Genomic DNA, 12,121 nt, shown 5'->3' with positions numbered 1-12,121 from the left:
TCGGAGGCATCAATTTAGCATGTGGTAGCTTCATTGCAGTCTGTAACAGTACCCCCACCTCATAATGCAGTAGTAATGCCAGAATGATATACGTGGACCCTAATATCATTCTTGTGGCATCTACAGTACTGATTTAGATATGAAACTTTTTAATTCAACTTTTTCCCCTCATGATTTTTCCCTCTCTGCTGCATTCACATCTTGACACCTTTCTTCAGCACAAGGTGGAAATGCGGCACAGTGGGCCATATGTCTGTTGATATCGAGTGACTAAGACCCATACCAAATTGTGAGGATAGGAACTATTGCATATTCGAGGTGGGTGGTCTGTGCCTGCAAGGATGCATCGGGGTGCCCGTACCAATTAATCGGTGGAGAGCAGAGAGGCTCAAAGATACTCTGCTAGTGGGACCTAAACCCCTATCTGGTCAAAGATTACAAATTAATCTCTGTGCGCTCTTGTAAAAGACCAAGCCCTCTAACAATAGGAAGGGCTTCAATTCCTTAAGTGTGCAACTTGTCTGCGACACTAGGCAACGAGTTATGCAGGTCTGTGCCCGGTATCCTGACAGTAGTCAGGGTACCTTCATCCTGCGCCTTCCACCGAGGCTGGCTGCTTGGGGACAAGGGCTATCTCCTGAATTCCTGGCTCATGGCTCCTGTCAGGAACCCGGGCACAGATGCACAACATGCATACATTGAGAGTTGCACAAGCCCCTCTTTCTGCGGTCCTGCTGTACTCTTTAGAGTTTCAGGATCTGACAGAGAAGAGAAAGGCAAGGATTAACAGTTAGTCACAGTTAGCAGAGACAGATGTAGGGGGAAAAAAAGCAGCAGCCTTTGTCATGCATAGGGTGTGAGATGAAATGTCATGGAAAAGGGAAAGATAAGATGACTGCAAACCCTACGAGACTTGTCCACCAGCCTCTCCAGAGGCTACATTCCTGACGTGTCCCCTGCCCATAATATCCATGACAGTCTCTTTCAAAGGGGACAGGATGTGTATGGATGCTGGGCCACCTCCTATGGCTGTCTGTTCCCTTTTTATTTGGGAGCCAGCTTCAACTGCAAGAAAGAATGGAGTGTGTTATTGTTAGGCTAGTGAGATGTTTTGAGGATGTTCATGTCAGTGTAGAACAGTGTTGCTGGTGTGTGAAAGATGGCACAGGTGTGAGGAGGACAGTAGCAGGTGCAGAGTGGGTTAGGAGCAGCAGCAGAAGGTGGAGTAAAGTCGTCTTCTTCTTAGGCAGTCCCTCGGAACTGAGCATGACTTGCTTCCACATTAAAAATGAGCTCGCAGGTGGCTGATTAGTCCAATGCGGGACCTACAGTCTCTGTCACAGGTGGGGCAGACGGTGGTTGAAGGGGCGGGTGGGTGGGGTGCTTGGGTTGATGTGCGCTCCTTGCGCTGCTTGCGCTTGACTTCCGCTTGCTCCCGGCGAAGAGACTCGAGGTGTTCGGCGCCTTCCCGGATGCTTCTCCTCCACTTTGTGCGGTCTTGGGCCAGGGATTCCCAGGTGTCGGTGGGGATGTTGCACTTTTTCAAGGAGGCTTTGAGGGTGTCCTTGAAGCGTTTCCTCTGCCCACCTGGGGCTCTCTTGCCGTGCCGGAGCTCCGAGTAGAGCGCTTGTTTTGGGAGTCTCATATCGGGCATGCGGACAATGTGACCCATCCATCGGAGCTGATTGAGCGTGGTCAGAGCTTCGATGCTGGGGATGTTGGCCTGAGCAAGAACACTGACGTTGGTGCGCCTATCCTGCCAATGGATTTGCAGAATCTTGCGGAGGCAGCGTTGGTGCTACCTCTCCAGTGCTTTGAGGTGCCTGCTGTACATGGTCCATGTCTCTGAGGCATACAGCAGGGCAGGTATCACTGCTGCCCCGTAGACCATGAGCTTAGTGCCGGGTTTGAGGTCCTGCTCTTCAAACACTCTCTTCCTCAGGCGACCGAAGGCTGCACTGGCACACTGAAGGCGGTGTTGTACTTCGTCATCGACATCTGCCCTTGATGACAGTCGGCTCCCGAGGTATGGAAAGTGGTCCACGTTGTCCAAGGCCTTGTCGTGGATTTTGATAATCGGGGGGCAGCACTGTGTGGCGGGGGCAGGTTGGTAGAGGACCTTTGTCTTACGGATGTTTAGTGTAAGGCCCATGCTCTCGTATGCTTCGGTGAAGGTGTTTACGATGGTTTGGAGTTCAACCTCCGAGTGAGCGCAGACGCAAGCATCGTCTGCATACTGTAATTCGACGACAGAGGATGGGACGACCTTGGATCGGGACTGGAGGCGACGGAAGTTGAACAGTTTCCCGTTTGTTCTGTAAATTAGCTCCACTCCAGTGGGGAGCTTACTGAGGGTGAGATGGAGCATTGCAGCAAGGAAGATTGAGAAGAGCGTTGGTGCGAAGACACAGCCTTGCTTGACCCCGGTTCGTACGTGAATTGGGTCTGTGGTGGAACCGTTGGTCAGGATCACGGCTTGCATGTCATCGTGAAGCAGGCGGAGGATAGTGACAAACTTTTGAGGGCAGCCGAATTTGAGGAGGACACTCCATAATCCCTCGTGGTTGACAGTGTGGAAGGCCTTTGTGAGATCAAAGAAGGCCATGTACAGTGGTTGGTGCTGTTCCCTGCATTTCTCTTGTAATTGACATGCGGTGAAGATCATGTCCATTGTGCCCCTTAGTGGGCGGAATCCACATTGCGACTCTGGGAGGAGCTCTTCAGCCACTGGGAGAAGGCAATTGAGGAGGATTCTTATGATGACTTTCCCTGTGGCAGATAGCAGGGAAACTCCTCTGTAATTACCGCAATTGGACTTGTCACCTTTCTTGAAGATGGTCACTATTATGGCGTCTCTGAAATCCCTTGGCATGCTCTCCTCCTTCCAGATAAGAGAAATGAGTTCATGAATTCGCGCCAGTAGTGCTTCTCCGCCATGCTTTAGTGCCTCGGCGGGGATTCCATCTGCTCCTGAGGCCTTGTTGTTCTTCAGTTGTCGGATGGCCTTTTCAACCTCATGCCGGGCTGGGGTTGTGCTGAGATGGTGGCGGGTAGCATGCTGTGGGATGGAGTTGAGGACACTTGTGTCAAAGACAGAGTCGTGGTTAAGGAGATCTTCAAAGTGCTCCTTCCAGCGGGCACTGACTGCTTCCCTGTCCTTGATGAGTACCTCTCCGTTCTTGGCTCGCAGTGGGGAAGGGCCTTGGGTGCTTGGGCCATAGATGGTCTTGACTGCGCTAAAGTATCCACGCACGTCGTGGTTGTCAGCTAGCTGCTGGATCTCCTGCGCTTTCTCCACCCACCATCTGTTCTTTAGGTCGCGAGTTTTTTGTTGGACCTCGGCCTTCAGGCTTCTGTAGAGCTGCTTTCTTGCTCTCGAGTTCTGTTGCTGTTTCCAGATCAGAAATGCCTTGCGCTTGCGGCTTATTAGCTCCTGGATCTCCTGGTCATTCTCGTCGAACCAGTCTTGGTGTTTCCTGGTTGAGTGACCGAGCGTCTCTTCACAGGTGCTGATCAGACGCTGTGGGCACTCTGTGTCTCTGCATCACTGGGAGTCGTCAGGTTGTTTGTGAGGCACAGGCTGAATAGGGCTTTCTTAGCAGGGTCTTTGAGTGCTCCAGCGTTAATTTTCCTGCAGCATTGTTTCTGTTGCCGCCGCTGTTTTGGGGCTATATTGATGGAGATGACAGAGCGGATTAGGCGGTGGTCTGTCCAACAGTCATCAGCTCCTGTCATGGCGCGGGTGAAAGTATGCTGCAGTGAATGGAGTGGTGGGAACTGGTGAGGGAAGGTTTATGAATGCTGGGGCTGCATGTACTGCAGGGCTAAGCAGAAACTATCGATCGATGTGAGTTAAGAGTCTTACCTTATACACCCTTGTCAGGTCATTGAACTTTTTCATCATTGTAGCCAGGTCCTTGGAGCAAGGCTTCTGGTGCTAACCTACTCTGCTACCTCTGCCCACTGTTGCAGCAAAGCTAGCCGGGATACCGTTTTGCCATTGAGTGCCAAGATGAGGTACCACCTCCTCCAGCAGCATCACCAAAGCTACATCTGAAAATTAAGGAGTCCTTCCAACATCTATTCTGCCTGCCATTTCAGTGCTGCTCAGAATGAAGCTGATTGCAGCCACAGTGCACGTCCCTTTTAAGAGTTGGTGGCTGCTTTTAATTGGTGCCAGTGACGTCTGATTTCAACACCCCCCCCACCCCCATTAACACTAGCAGCATGTTAAGCAGGCATGGAAACAATTTAGTGCAATCCCTGAGCCCACGTGAACAGGTGCGTGATCGGAGCAGGCCGACCATTTTGATCTGAGCAAGCTCCATTGATGGCATAGGTGGTTGGTGCACTAGTTCTTGTGATACTGAACCATAGGGGCCAGGAAGATCCCAGATTCAACCTCCTGTCTGTTCTGAGTTAGCTGATGTCAGCGAGAGCTATGAGGCCTGATGCTCCTGGGGAAAAAGGGAGGAAATCAGCTTTCATTGGTCTTGGGATGTTTTACTACGTTAAAGGTGCTATATAAATGCAAGTTGTTCATTCACTGCTCGGTGATTTATTCTGGAAAGTGCACCTGTGTTGATATCAGGTGAGGAAGGGATGGGGCTTGGCTATGTTGACCCTTGCCCTACATGTTTGAATAACCTGCTGGGCTTGTAAGTGAAGAATGGCCATTTTGGTGAGGTATAGGAGGGCAGTCAGCGTCTCTGGAATCGTATCTCAGAAGAAGCCAGCTTTTTTAGGAGAGATGGGGAATAACAATAAATAATAATAGCTCTGTGGTGACATGAGAGGATGTCCATGTTCAATTGCATAGTTGGATAAACTGTGTTTGATAGGTTAGAAATTCTATTAAGTTGTGAAATGTCTACCATTATTTTGGAATTTTAGGAGAGTTAAAAAACTGCGACAGGAAAATGAGCAACAAATGAGGACCATGAAAACCAAACTGGATGAAACTATACAACATTATGAGGGTAAAATTAGGAACATTCAGAAGGACTGCCGCATTCAAAACAACTTCAGGATTTCTGCACCTCGATTTACAGGCATAAAAAGTAGGGAGTTCTCACTGGAAAGAAAGCCAACACTTACAGAACTGTCTGCAGATAATGGCTACTCCTTTTGCCATAGCAATGATATTGCAAGTGAACCGTTTGCTGATATAAAAATGCCTGGCATTTCTCTAACCTCCATCCATACTCAGGAGAGTTTCCTGCCACTGGTGAGTGTTTATGTTTTTAAGAATTTATACATGACTCTCAGAAAACTAGTATTTCTGGCTTAGTTTGGTAGTAGCATTCTCACCTCTAAGTTGGAAGGGTTCAAGTACCACTATCTAGACTGACATTTTGGTACAGTATTGAGGGAGTGCTGCATTGTCAGAGGTGCTGCCTGTCGGATAAGACATTACGGAGGCCCTGTCCGCCTGCTCAGGTGGATCCCATAAACTATTCAAAGAAGAGTGGGGGAGTTCTCCTGGCGTCCTGGCTAACATTTTTCTCTCAAGCTGCACCAGGAAAAACAGTTTAACTGGTTGTTAATCTTATTTGCTGCATGTGAAACCTTGCTGTGACGTAACAACAGTGACTCCACTTCAAATGTACTGGCTGTGAAGCGCTTTGCGACAAGCTGAGGACATGAAAAGTGCTATCTAAATGCAAGTCTGTCTTTCTTACATAACCAAAGTATAATATTAATAATGCAAGTCCACATAATTAGAAATAGGAGAGTCAGTGGTTCTTTTGCCAATCTGTGTCCTCTGATTACTGACCCTTCTATATCTGGAATGCACTGCCTGAAAGGGCAGTGGAACCAGATTCAATAGTAACTATCAAAAGGGAATTGGACATATATACTTGAAAAGGAGACATTTTGCAGGGCTATGGGGAAAGAGCAGGGAATGAGTGGGACTAATTGGATCGCTCTTTCAAAGAGCCAGCACAAGCATGATGAGCCAAAAGGCCTCCTTCTGTGCTGCTTCGTTCTATGATTCTAATTGTTGAGGAAGATATTAATTCTGAATCAATTTTGTTTTTCAAAGCTGGCAAACTTGGGCATAAGTAACAACATGAATCCTGATTCAATAAGTATTCCACATTCACAAAGAATACAAGTAATAAATAAATATAAATTTCGCACTGAGAATTATACTTGAGCTTGGTGATTTAAAAATTAATAATCATTACTAAAAATAAAAAGGTATGAAGAGCAACCTGTGACATTAACTGTTGATCATTGTTATTACTAAATAGGTGTGTTCTGCTGAATTACAAATATGATGATTATTTAATATTAATCTCCTGTGACGATGCACATCAGAATTTGTTAAGCAGGCTTAGAGGGCAGAGGACAATTGAACTGGACCAACGAGGAGAGGGACAAGAAGGCGCAGGGGAAAGAGAGGAGATGGGAAGATGAGAGAAGTGGGGGGGGGGGGGAAATGAGTAGGGAAGGGAGAAAAGGGGAGCAGTGAGTGGGAGAGGGGAAAGAGAGAGAGAGAAGAGGAAGGAGGGAGAAATGAAGAGGATAGGGAAAGAAGGATGGGTAGGTTGGTTCCAATCAGCAAAGTGATGCTCTGAGGAAGGGTGTGGGGAGATGTGCTCCGATGAGGAGGCTCAGTTCTGGTCACCAAAATGATGCTCAGTGGGTGAGGGTGTTGTTTGGTTGAGGGATCTGAACTCCAGTCATCTAAGCTATGGTCAGTGTGGGGGGTGATATGTGGACTCGAGAAATGTGTGGGCTCCAATCACCAAAACAATGGTCACTTTGGGAGTGGAGTGTTGCTTGACTTGGGGGTTGGTTCTAATCAGATTAGTAATGCTCAAGGGGTTTATGGTTCCAAACTCATGGGTGGGTGGGTGCTCACTATATATATCTGTGAATGGGTACCAAGTGTGGGTTGGAGTGGTTCTTTCCACATATGTGTTCATTGGGCGAGGGGGGCCAAGTGCAGGGAGCAGATCACACAATATGTCAGCTCAGTTAGGGGGATGCAGTGTGGGGTTGGGGTCCAATCAGTGGGAGAGGGGCTTGAATGTGTGTTTTCTCTATGATCCTGGAATTTCTCCTCTATGTTTGCAGGGGGGTGGGTGTTTATTTGGGTTTGTTGTCTGATCTGTAGTAATCTACTTCAAAGATGTGTCCATTGGCTCTCCCTTAATGATTATCAATCCCTCAGAAATCGCCTCCCTAATCTCTTTCTTAGTATTCTGATTTAAATACCATGTCCTAGAAATTGGATTAGGCCCAAAAACGGGCCGTGCCACTGCGGCCCAAGGTTAGTGGCCAGCGCAAAAAGAGCGCAAGCAACACTGGTATTTTTGTGCTGCCTGCTGATTTAAATGATCGGAGCGCAAAACCTACTGTGTAATGCACTGTCTCGGGTGGTGGGCTCAGCAGGAGGCCCATTGTAGCATGGCCATAGTGTTTCTGGAGCAAGGTAGCGTTGTCTTAAAGCTAGCCTGTCATTTTTGAAAGCAGTGTTGAGCTCTTAAAGGGGAACTGCCTTCTAAAATGAAAAAAATAAAAAACATTTAAAAAAAGGCAGTCTTTAGCCCTTAGAGCTCAATTGCCTTCTGAAAAAAAAATATTAAAAATAATTCCAAAATGTCAGTCTTTAGCTCTTAAAGCTGAACTGCATTCTGCACGTAAAAAAATGGTAAAAGTGCTTCAGCACCAACACAAATGGCTCAATAAGCCAGGGAAGGGGCACCCGGGGTCTCGCACACAGCACTCTAGCTTTGTGCAAGGGTTCAACACTGCAAGAGAGGTCCTCTACCCACAGGTGGCCAGGAGGCACTCCAGAAAGAACGATGTGCGACCAGATCACCGAGGTCATCACTGCCAGCAGTATCGCACCCACGACCTGGCTCCAGTGCCCAAAGAAGTTTCATGACCTCAGACCAGTGGTCAAGGTCAGCAAATGCATCTTCAAAAGCCATCTCCTACCAACTGCACCACTAGCCTCACACACTGTTCACCTACCAACAATCTGTACTAAACACAAGGTACACTTCACATTCCTAGCTTCACCTCACCTCCTTGGAGGAGACGTTGCTGGCCATTCTTGGCAGGGGCATGGCTGAGCCCTTGACCAGCGACAGGGCTGAAAGGATACAAGATGCTGGTATCCTCATACGTTATCCTCCTACTCACATCCCACTTTCCCCTCATCCCACAATATCTTCTGATTTACAAGGTTTGCACGGTGTAAGCATGCAGCTCTTGCTTTCCCGCCCTCCCCTCACCACAACTCTACCCTTGTGCCTTCCTCATTTCACACACTCAAAAAATGCAGCCTGCCCAGCCAGTGGTTGACCAAGAAGAGGGAGAGGAGAGTGAAGAAGAAGAAATACCGTCACTTGATTTGACACTCCCAGCTCCTTGAGGTCATCCTGCAAGGCCATCTGCCGTGTCCCCCACTGAAAGTCAGCAGCCTTCCACCAGCCATGCTGCAGCAACTGGGGTAGCTCCGTGTGACATCAGTAGGATAGGCAAAGACAGTCACTAAGGGAATGCACAAGGATGATTAGTTGATTTCTTGATGTCATATTGGATGCATATATGGATAAAGTTGAATTGGAAAGTTTGCTTCGTGGTAGCTTTTATTTCAGCATTGTGGCCAAGAGGATGCTGTGATGGTCAGTAACAGAGGGAAGGTAAGGTGTGGGACAAATGTTGAAAGGGGAATTGGGGTTGTGGCCACTGGTACCGCAGATGATACATTCCCGGCCAGAAAGCGGCTGTCAGGGTTGCGTCATCCTCTTCTGCGTCCTCCTCGTCTGCTTCTTCCTCTTCCCTCTGTGAGCAGCTTGTCCCCTTTGTTGACTCTGCTTCATCTCCATGTGCCCCCAGGACTGTGAGCAAGTGGTCTTCTCAGAGGCCAAATACTGCAGATGCTGGAAATCTGAAATAAAAGCAGAAAAGGCTGCATCTCAACCCGAGACATTAACTCTATTTCTGTCTCCACTGATGCTGCCTGACCTGCTGAGTATTTCCATCATTTTCTGTCTTCTCGGAGGCTTTCCTGTATCATCCAAAGCTTTGCAAGTGTCCAGCACACTCCCTGCACGCACTTCAATAAAATATTTTTTAGAAGTCCAAAAGCTGAAATCCAAACTTATTTGAAAGATGTTTGTGTCCTTTTAAGAAGCGTTGACGCCGTCTCTACAGGGCTGCTTCACACATACTTTTCTATGCATATTCAGGACATAGCATAATGGAGAGTGAGAACATCCAAATTAGCAGTCGTGGCGTCAAATGAGGAGTTGCACGCTGATTGACATCGTAATCTGCTTATTTAAATTTGAGAGGCCAGTGCTGTCGGCAGCAGCATTCTGGCCCTTACCAAAATGGTGGCCGCCGTGTCCCGTGTCGGAAGCGAGGCAGCCACCATTTTGTTCCACAAAACTGGCCCTAATGGCCGGCGTTAAAGCATCGAATTTCTAGGCCCATATTTTTTTGAATTTGTTCTCTGGATGTGGGCAATACTGGCAAGGCCACATTTATTGCTGAGTAATGTCAGTGGACCTTTTTGAACTGCTGTAGTCCTTGTGGTGAAAGTGCTTCTGCAATGGTGTTAGGTAGGGAATTCCAGGATATTGACCCAGCAACAATGAAGGAATGGCAATATACGTTCAGGTCAAGATGGTAGGTGACATGGAGGTGATAATGTTCCATTGATATTGCTGCTCTCGTCTATCTTAGTGTTCGGTGGTGGCAAAATAAGCTTGGTAAGTTACTGCAGTCCAGACTGTAGCTAATATATAGTGCCCCAGGATTCTATATTAAGTTCAAAGGCAAGGGCACCGATCAAGCAGACTGCTCTGTGCTGTTTGGTGTTATTTTTTCATCTGCACCTATTCAGGCAAATGGTGAGTATTCCATTACACTCCTAACACCTTGTAGATGGTGGAGAGGCTTCAAAGGGTCAGGAGCAATGTTTCCAGTATTTTTTTTTGGCGAAGCGTGGCCCCTTTAAGGGGCTGTATGGGCCATTCAAAATACCACACATGCGCAGTTTTTGCATTGAAAAGCTGGCTGCATGGGATCCCTGAAGCGCTGCGGGGCCGTGCAGCTTAAAGGGAACATTGGTCAGCAGGTGAACCACTTCTTGTGTAGTACCCAGCCTCTCCCAGCTCCTGTTGATAAGGCTGGTCCAGTGAAGCTTCTGGTCCGTGGTGTTCCCAAAGATGTTGATGGTGGCAACTTGGCAATGGTGGTGCCGTTAAAGACAAGGGAGATATTTGAGCTTTTTCTTATTGGAGATGGTCATTGCCTGGCACCTAGGTGTTATGAATGTTACCTACCACTTGTCATCCCAAGTCTGGATGTTATCAAGGTCCTGCTGTTATTTAGCATGGGCTGCTTCTTTATCAAAGGAACTGTGTAATTAGAAAACAGCACGTCTCCTGATTTTATTATCAGGTCATTAATGAAGCAGTTGAAGATGGTTGGGCTGAGAACACTGTCCTCAAACTCCTGCAGCAATGTCCTGAGACTGTCTAAGCAACCATGTGGCACAAATTTTCTGTATTTATTGCTACATGGCCAGATTGAAAGGCTGGTTGTCTGCCGGGCGGGAAAACCGAGGACCGCTGTAGATGGGGTGGGCTCGGATCGCAGGGGCTGGGGGGTTTGGCTGATCGTGGGGAGTGGGAGAGCACTGCAGGTTTCCTTGAGGGGCCAGGAGGAGGCACTCCTGCTCCTCCTGGCCCATAAGCAGCACTGGAAAAGCACTTACCTGCCGCATCTGGCAGCTCCCGCCTCCTTTTGGCTGCCGAGTTTCAAGATCCCTGGGAAACCCAGTCCGCACCTCCCTTTTTCCAATCCCACCTGAAGTGTGTAGCTTTGTCATACATATTTCTGCTCTCAAACCACTCTCCCCCAGCAAAGTGTTTTCTTCCAACATTGTGCATGTACTACTTCCAGACACCTCATCAAAAAGATTACATCATTTGCGTAGCTGATGAAAACAATGATTTTTATATTTTGTGTTTCCAGCCTGCTTGACCTTTTGGGATCTGTAGTAGTTCTGTCACACAGAGGGAAATAATTTATTTCCATTAATTCTAAGCACCAGATAAAGATGCAGTTAGTTTATTTTATAGTAACTTTGGAGGTGCAGAGTGAAGTATCAAAATTTTATTTGGGAAAAACTGTGTGGCCGATATGAGAGCTTCCAGTCACAAAATTGAATAGTGGAAATGACCTGGACACCTGCCAGCATAAATTTCAAGCAATGTTGTAGACACTGTTGTAGTTCTTGTAACTCATGAACTTCAGTGGTGTAAGGAGTTTTCTCCGATACTGGTCCCCATTACACACAGTTCTTGGATGTCAGGATTTATAAGAACAAAATACACACGGCACAGGGTTTTGGCTCAACCTTTGATTCGTTCGTTTATTAAACACACACACACACACAATTACCTCTCCAGTATAAATCCCTACGATTTATATTAGGCTAACAACCCCTACGCAAGGGTCATTTGCATCGACAAAATATCTCACAGTTAAACCCATCCGCGATTTGACTGTTACATATAAAGTTACTCAGACTCAATCACAAAACCCTTATTGTGACCTGACTGAAACTTACAAACTTACTCAGACTCAATGACAAAAGCCCCCTCTAAGATTTGACTGAAACATACAATCACCACTCCCAATCGGCTGTCTCTTGGAGTTGATTGTAGGCCCGAATCTTTCTGCTCGCTGTTCTTCCGATGGCTTCCCACACCACTCTCTTCGAAGTGACTCTTCCTTTAAACCATAACTAACTTGCAATCTTGAAACACATATCGTGGCCCCCTCCTAAGCATACGATGGCCATTTCAAAATGTGTGAATGTCTCTAGCAGAGAACTCTTGATGGCTAATTGTCCCTCGTATTGTCCATTGATTAGAGATACCTTTCTGACAATGCCACCTTCCCAAGGTGACTGCATATGCTAGTTGTTGGTTTCTGTTAGCATTCGTATTCAGATGGTTCAAGGCCCGGCCCATTGTCTAGACCTGTACTGATACTAGTTATTCTGGGGCCATGGTCTTCTTTAACAATGTAACCCCTTAAGGTAAATTAATATGCAAATGTTCTTGTTCTGAAGCATTCGTAT

General features: G+C 47.2%; 1 protein-coding gene across 1 annotated transcript in view; it reads left to right on the top strand.

Moving 5' to 3' along the window:
- The window catches only part of LOC147111681 (deuterosome assembly protein 1-like), a 227,163-nt gene that overhangs the window by 194,195 nt on the left and 20,847 nt on the right, over positions 1-12,121 (top strand). Inside the window, exon 13 of the mRNA XM_085998788.1 lies at positions 4,894-5,227. Within this exon, the coding sequence (XP_085854914.1) occupies positions 4,894-5,227 (334 nt within the window). The remainder of the gene's footprint in view (positions 1-4,893; positions 5,228-12,121) is intronic.

The sequence above is a fragment of the Somniosus microcephalus genome, chromosome 10 (genome assembly GCF_052327205.1).
Source record: "Somniosus microcephalus isolate GS21.2 chromosome 10, FLI_Smic_1.0, whole genome shotgun sequence".
In the NCBI taxonomy this organism is placed as follows: Eukaryota; Metazoa; Chordata; class Chondrichthyes; order Squaliformes; family Somniosidae; genus Somniosus; species Somniosus microcephalus.
This window is presented reverse-complemented; position numbering and strand designations above follow the sequence as displayed.